The sequence below is a fragment of the Sinocyclocheilus rhinocerous genome, unplaced genomic scaffold (assembly GCF_001515625.1).
Source record: "Sinocyclocheilus rhinocerous isolate Xijiao unplaced genomic scaffold, SAMN03320098_v1.1 scaffold484, whole genome shotgun sequence".
Classification (NCBI taxonomy): domain Eukaryota; kingdom Metazoa; phylum Chordata; class Actinopteri; order Cypriniformes; family Cyprinidae; genus Sinocyclocheilus; species Sinocyclocheilus rhinocerous.
Genome location: NW_015658063.1, coordinates 734,264 through 742,610, shown reverse-complemented (window position 1 = coordinate 742,610; position 8,347 = coordinate 734,264). Strand labels below are relative to the sequence as shown.

Here is an 8,347-nt window from a genome sequence, read left to right as displayed (position 1 = left end):
AAGTACGTCTGACGTTTTTCTTTAAAATTAGCATTTCTTTCTGGCTACTATGTATAGGTATCTATGTAAGTACTGGTACTTCTGAATGGGTTGAGGCTGGGAATTAGTGCATTTGAATATAGTGCATATATAGGTGCATCTCAATAAATTAGAATGTCGTGGAAAAGTTTATTTATTTCAGTAATTCAACTCAAATTGTGAAACTTGTGTATTAAATAAATTCAATGCACACAGATTGAAGTAGTTTAAGTCTTTGGTTCTTTTAATTGTGATGATTTTGGTTCACATTTAACAAAAACCCACCAATTCACTATCTCAACTAATTAGAATATGGTGACATGCCAATCAGCTAATCAACTCAAAACACCTGCAAAGGTTTCCTGAGCCTTCAAAATGGTCTCTCAGTTTGGTTCACTAGGCTACACAATCATGGGGAAGACTGCTGATCTGACAGTTGTCCAGAAGACAATCATTGACACCCTTCACAAGGAGGGTAAGCCACAAACATTCATTGTCAAAGAAGCTGGCTGTTCACAGAGTGCTGTATCCAAGTATGTTAACAGAAAGTTGAGTGGAAGGAAAAGGTGTGGAAGAAAAAGATGCACAACCAACCGAGAGAACTGCAGCCTTATGAGGATTGTCAAGCAAAATCGATTCAAGAATTTGAGTGAACTTCACAAGGAATGGACTGAGGCTGGGGTCAAGGCATCAAGAGCCACCACACACAGACGTGTCAAGGAATTTGGCTACAGTTGTCGTATTCCTCTTGTTAAGCCACTCCTGAACCACAGACAACGTCAGAGGCGTCTTACCTGGGCTAAGGAGAAGAAGAACTGGACTGTTGCCCAGTGGTCCAAAGTCCTTTTTTCAGATGAGAGCAAGTTTTGTATTTCATTTGGAAACCAAGGTCCTAGAGTCTGGAGGAAGGGTGGAGAAGCTCATAGCCCAAGTTGCTTGAAGTCCAGTGTTAAGTTTCCACAGTCTGTGATGATTTGGGGTGCAATGTCATCTGCTGGTGTTGGTCCATTGTGTTTTTTGAAAACCAACGTCACTGCACCCGTTTACCAATAAATTTTGGAGCACTTCATGCTTCCTTCTGCTGATCAGCTTTTTGAAGATGCTGATTTCATTTTCCAGCAGGGTTTGGCACCTGCCCACACTGCCAAATGCACCAAAAGTTGGTTAAATGACCATGGTGTTGGTGTGCTTTACTGGCCAGCAAACTCACCAGACCTGAACCCCATAGAGAATCTATGGGGTATTGTCAAGAGGAAAATGAGAAACAAGAGACCAAAAAATGCAGATGAGCTGAAGGCCACTGTCAAAGAAACCTGGGCTTCCATACCACCTCAGTAGTGCCACAAACTGATCACCTCCATGCCACGCCGAATTGTGGCAGTAATTAAAGCAAAAGGAGCCCCTACCATGTATTGAGTACATGTACAGTAAATGAGCATACTTTCCAGAAGGCCAACAATTCGCTAAAAATGTTTTTTTTATTGGTCTTATGGAGTATTCTAATTTGTTGAGATAGTGAATTGGTGGGTTTTTGTTAAATGTGAGCCAAAATCATCACAATTAAAAGAACCAAAGACTTAAACTACTTCAGTCTGTGTGCATTGAATTTATTTAATACACGAGTTTCACAATTTGAGTTAAATTACTGAAATAAATGAACTTTTCCACGACATTCTAATTTATTGAGATGCACCTGTACATTCTCGCCTGAAAAACTCTTAAAACTACATTTCATGACACAGTAACAGTAATATTTTGAAAATTACGCGGGTTTTTGGGCAATGACGTTTCACAAGTCCACAAGAACAGACAAGAACGCATATTGAGAAACGGCTATTGTCTGTGTGAAAATATAAAATTCTAAAATACACTGTTATATTTTTTAGTGTTTGCGTACTCTGATGTAAATAAGCCCCAACACTCATGGACAGCAGAGCGGAACGAGTGAAGGACAATTGCCAACTCTCGCGAGACAAATAAGCAACCGCAGCTTCAAAAACAAGCCCAAAAAAGCCCAACATTTTTTTGAGGATTTATTATCATCAATATTAATTATTATCAATTATTTATTACCAATAAATGATCCTGCAACATATTAAACTGAAACCACTCTTTTATCTGAAAAGCAAAAACAGAACATTATTTTACAAAAATCAGCAAACTGCAACAAAAGTGGGAACAAAACTCATCTCCAATCACCTGTGAGCAGAATAGGATTGGAGAGATGGAAAAGGAGAAAAACACAAGAGCTTCAAAGGGGAGCTGTAACATAGCCACATATTTATAGCCTACTAAAATATAGGCTATTCGAACCTTGCTCTTAGTATTAGTATAGGACTACTTGTTTTTTATTACAGCCCGTGATAATTAATAAATTACAAAAACATTGTAAAAATTAAAAATTAGGCTAAAAGAATGTCATCCCACTATTTCTATCACTGCTTGGATTACAGCGTCATGCGCCTTCTTTTTGAACGTGATTTTTCTCCAATGAGGGCGAGGAGGGGGTGGAACATTTGGCAAATTACGCTGCAGCACTTTGCACTGGTTACAATATTATTGCACTGGTTGGCTATTAACTGCGAGCAGACAGAGTGTCATTCAATGCATTGGAGAATACGGCGAACATAAATAAAGAAACAAAGTTGCTTGTGAGATTTCCCTAACAAGCAACCACATTTTTTAAATAAGCCCAAAAAACCGCAACCCGCGACCCGGGATTTTTTTCACGCAACAAAAAAAAGAAGCCCAAAGTTGCGTATAATACGCAGACTTGGCAACTCTGGTGAAGGAGAAGCTTTATCAAAGCCAATAGAAGGCAAGCCTGCAGCCATTAGCTAAAAAAAGCGTAACGGCTAATGCTAATGGAAAGGAGATCAGAGGCCGTTTTTTTTTTTAAATGGATGTCAATGGAGGAGAGGCTTCACTATGCTGTATAAACAGCTTTTAAGAGGAAACGGCTTATCATTTAATGAATCAACAGCCTATCTGCTAATCTTCAACATGTTTTACACTAAGCAATACTTTTGGATTGAACTATTTTTAGAGTTTACCACGAAAAAAGCCGTTTTATAAGAGAAGTCAATGACTTTTTGCGACAGGTGGGATTCAGTTTATGGCACTTTTCATTCATTCCTATGGTATCCGTAAACGGCGATTAAGTGTCGCACAACTCTGACTGAAATTCGAAGACTCGAAATTCAATGACATTGAAATTCAATGACCCAATTCAAAGCTGTAATGTGATTGGTTATTACGGCACACGTGATCCAAGTTAGCCGTTACGCTTTCTCCAATAGTAAGTAATACAGACCCTCTAATCTCCCTATAGTAATACAATCTCTGGCTTTATCCCCTTGTATCACGCAAAAGTGACGATTCTAGTCAACCAGTCAATGTTCTGCAGTGAGTTTAGCTCCACCCTTTTGGTACCGTTTGCTGTGCTAGGTACCCCAACGGAAGGGTACCAAAAAAGGGGTACGGTTTACTATTTTGGTACCATTCTGACAATGGAAACGGACATAATTGCATACCATACCATACTGTACTGAACCGTAATTGCTCGGTGGAAACGAGCCAAACAGACAAAGAGGAAATAAATGTTTCTCAATTAAATTATTTATGCAATCATGTTATACTATTGCTTGTATTCTGAAAGCTTTCATGAGAAATTCACTTTGTTTCCTCATACAACTGATTTTTATCCAATTTGGTTTACAAAATCCATTTATACTTGGCCACACAAATTTATTTTTGTAAAACAGATATTAACCATGCCATGTGAATACTAGATCTCATTTTCATGACTATGCTAACTAAAGTATGTTGATGTCCTAGTTATGTTACAAATGTGCCACTCTAACATGCATTTTTGCAGTGCAAAAACCTGCATTTTATTCACTAACCAACCAACCGCAATGCAGATTAACCGGGTGTTAAATGTTCTTAAATACCACAGCAGGGTATTTAAATTAAGTTATTTCATTCTATTACATGTGAACACAAAGAAACAGGTCTAACACTGACCGTGTCCTATATGTGATTCCATTGTTATCCAAATCAAAAACTCACACTCAGTAAAAGCAAATGAAATTATGTATTTTGAGCCCTCTACTTTTTGACACAGTATATCACTCTTTTTGTGCACTTGTTAAAATGCTTTTTTTCTGTGGTTTTGTAGGGAAGGTGACATGAGCTGTCATCTCTGTGATGAGAATGGAGCGCTCCATCAGTATGCCCATGAGGCCACTTCTCCTCACGCCTGTGATTCCACTGGATACTGGACACCAGAGGAAGCAGTGGGTTAGTACTCAGTCATTCTTTATTATAACATTAGTCACACAACTTTACTTCATACTTGTGCAGGTGGAATGACACAAACCATAAAAAAGTCTCATTGCTGTTGGGCTGTATTGTTGGACACTGTTGAAATCCTATTCGGTCAATCAAATTAGAGGACCAGGACTAACTGCTCTATTATAGTTTTTGTATCATGATCTAACAAAGCTCTTCCACATGCATATGTCATGAATTGTAAGATGGTGAGCGCATGACTGAATGCCGTCTCTGACATAAATGTTGTTGGACGTGTGCTTGATCCTCAACACACCACTGAAAATGTCACGAATGATCGTCAAAGTAAAAAACAATACCTGCTCTTTGATTAATGAGGATAGAGAGAATTTAGCCCTGGCTTCTTTCTCCGAACTTGTGCATTCACATTCAGGTGGATCGTTCAGTCTCATGCGGGCCAGGTGCGTGCAAGTCTGGAAAAATTTAGGGAATAAATCATTAAATCATAATTGCCTGCATAAAGAACACTCTTTTTGCCATCAATGAATAAAAAAGGCCCTTGGCAAAGCTTCAAGTTTTGGTAATATTGGGTGGCGTCCAGAAGCAGCCCGTCATAAAAAGCGATGTTTATCCTGTGCAGCTTTTCAACTTTATACCTCACGTAACAGATGTTGCTGATTACTCTAATCAGAAATCTCTTAGCATCTGGTCTGCCCACTCACTGACGTGTCACGGATAAGACTGTGCTTTGAAAAGTCCACCCAAAATGTGGAAATCCTCCCCTGGTATGCAGTCGTTTTCATAAAGCACAGTATCATGAGAGAGGTCAAACATAAAATCATCCAGCTAGGTGGTAGTGGAGAGTGATTTTTGGCCCGGAGTCTTGTTTTGAGAAACAGATTGATGAGAAATGAAGTCTTAAATTTGAAAATAAAAATATATATCTCTAAGAAAACAATATCTTTGCAATATTAATGATGAATGAGATTTAATACCATCGGTTCAGGTCTGTAATAAATTACAGTAACCTATTGTTTTTGGTTTATTTTTAAAAACATGATAAAGTGCATGATGACTACCTAATGTGAATTATTTTGTCGGTCAGTTAATCATGTCAGAAAGACTTTAGGAGCAATATGACAACACTGTTTGTGCAGTATGAAATAATGCTCACGGTAATACCACGGTGAATCATTTGATAACTCTATTAACGCAGGCCAATTCGTTATCAAATCATATCTCAAATCTCACATCTTGTAGCGCTCGCCCCTGCTTACCTGTACCATAGCCTCGGTATGTGCTATAAGACAGCTTTTCGAGAAATAAGGCTCGAGCCAGGGCGAGCAGAGACCTGGTTAAGGTTGCTGAAAGAAGGAAGGATGACACGCTCACAGATCTTGCCGCATTGCTTCTCCCGGTGGGAACATTACACCACATCTGATACAGTCATTAATTCTACCCTGTGTGGAGGCCCTCGCTCTGTTTATCTGACCAATTGAGTTTTATGGTTTGCCTTGGCCTGCTGCTGTTTACCCTGTACACATCCACACATGTGAGGCCACGCTGGGTGCAAAGGAGCGCTCTGTGACTCAAGGCTGCTGTCTGTCTATCTGTCTCTTTCGACCTGGAGTACAGTTTAATCCGTCATTGTAAAACCTTTTGGAGGCAGAGAGTTCACATGGCCTGATATTAAGACTTGTGCTCTTTACATTAATGCACAATAGGATGAGTTCACTAAACAGTAGTGTCACTTTAGCATGCATTATTTTGCCATAAAACTGTCTGATTTACAAATTAACCCCCTTTAGTTCAGTTTAACAAGGCTGTATTCATTTCCTTTCTATTTAAATGATAATTATTATAGATAATTTATAATTACAGGTTTATTAAGGGAAAACAGTACTTTTCCCCCTGGAGTAATTAACAACACACTGCTTTTGGCTGCAGAAAAGCAGGCTGAGATTTCTTTGCTACATACATCCAGTATAAACAAGCAAATCAGTATAAATAAGCTTATATCCTGGCAGGTTTATATCCTTTTATATCTAAATATTATATATACTGACCATTTTACTACATTTTTCATTGTTCATAATGTCTAACTTTTATTTACCTTTATATATAAATGTGTTTATTTATAAAGAGCTGATTTACACCACTGTTTAAAAGTTTGGGATCAGATAAACAAGCAAATCAGTATAAATAAGCTTATATCCTGGCAGGTTTATATCCTTTTATATCTAAATATTATATATACTGACCATTTTACTACAACTTTTATTTACCTTTATATATAAATGTGTTTATTTATAAAGAGCTGATTTATACCACTGTTTAAAAGTTTGGGATCAGATTGATTTTATTTTTAAAGGAAAATTATACTTTTATTCAGCAAGGGTGCATTACATCTATAATATTACAAAATAATTATATGTCAAATAAATTCTGTTATTTTCATTAAAGGAATCCTGAAAAAAAAACAATATTGCCGTTTTCACAAAAATATTAAGCAGAACCAGTTTTCAGCTTTGCCATTACAGGAATTGCATTTTTTTAAATATACTAAAATGAAAAACAAATAAAATTTAAATTGTAATAATATATCACAATTTTACAGTTTTTTTTTTATTGTATTATTGATTAAATAAATGCATCATTATCAACTCCAAACTTTTGAACTGTAGGATCGCAGTGGTGGAGCAAAGCTGAACAGTCCTATCAAAGTGTGCCAGATTGTAGTTGTAACGATTGCTACAGGGAGGAGCAAGGAACGTGGAGAGATGAGGAAAATGCGAATCACAGTCTTTAATATCCAAGGAAAGGGGTAATACAAAGCAGGCAGGAGACACACGTAGCACATCAAGGTAGACGTATAACACTGGACAAGGGAACATAGGCAGACAACACTTTAAATACAGGACTAAACTAGGTAATTAATGAGACACATCTGAACCAAATGAGACAATTACACATGGGAGAAACTGGGTCACGGGGAGCACGTGGGGAGAAAAACACACACAGACAGTCCATGGGCGTGACAGTAGTAGTCTGCTGCATCTTAACACTGAAATATAAACAACACAGACGTTGATCGTGTGTGCAATTAAATGTTGCTATCAGTGGGCATAGTTAATTCTTAGTGAAGCGAGATGTTTTAGCGAGAGTGCCGCCCCAGGGCTCTCCTGGGATTACCTGTCCCTGTCTCGCTCCTGTTCTTCAGGCCACCGCGGACATTAACTCTTAGTTTAATAAATTATTTTGTGAGCCCTGTCTGTCCCAATTAAGGCGCCAATCTGTCTCCTTTGCCAAGCTGCACCTGGGTCTTATGGTCGATTGAGGTCTAGGGAAATGTGCTTCACATCCATTTCCAAGACATGTGGTTTTTCCCAGACACTCTCTCTTTCTGTTTTCCCTTTCACTCGGTTTGTCCCTCTTTGCCTCCCATCCTGTCTTTTTTCAAAAATTGTCATAACAAGATTGAAGATTCAAGAGATTAAATGGTTGTTTATAATAAACACACAGAATTGCTCAGTTCCCAAGTGAGCTGCTTGCAGAGGCAGCATTTTAAAGTGTGCGCTCCCAACGCAAATGCTGTTATAAAAAGGTTTGCAAATTAATTAAGCTGCTTTTATTTTAATTCTAATTAGAAAGAATTGCATGCATCCTTTACAAACAAGTTGCATTTTGATGAATGCAATTTACATTGAATTACATTGAATTCACTTGATTTTTTTACTTAATTTCTTAACTGACTTTTTAATGTATTCTATCTTTGTTAAAGGGGTCATATGATGTTGCTAAAAATAACATTATTTTGTGTATTTGGTGTAATGCAATGTGTTTATGTGGTTTAAGGTTCAAAAAACACATTATTTTCCACATACTGTACATTATTGTTGCTCCTCTATGCCCCGCCTTTCTGAAACGCGTCGATTTTTACAAAGCTCATCGTTCTGAAAAGCGAGGTGTACGCTGATTGCCCAACTATCCAATGCGTTGTGATTGGCCGAATACCTCAAGCGTGTGACGGAAATGT

General features: G+C 37.8%; 1 protein-coding gene across 1 annotated transcript in view; it reads left to right on the top strand.

Moving 5' to 3' along the window:
• Nucleotides 1–8,347, top strand: part of LOC107722077 (pappalysin-2-like) — a 62,704-nt gene that overhangs the window by 19,807 nt on the left and 34,550 nt on the right. Inside the window, exon 6 of the mRNA XM_016530301.1 lies at nucleotides 4,199–4,320. Coding sequence (XP_016385787.1) covers nucleotides 4,199–4,320 — 122 coding nt within the window. The remainder of the gene's footprint in view (nucleotides 1–4,198; nucleotides 4,321–8,347) is intronic.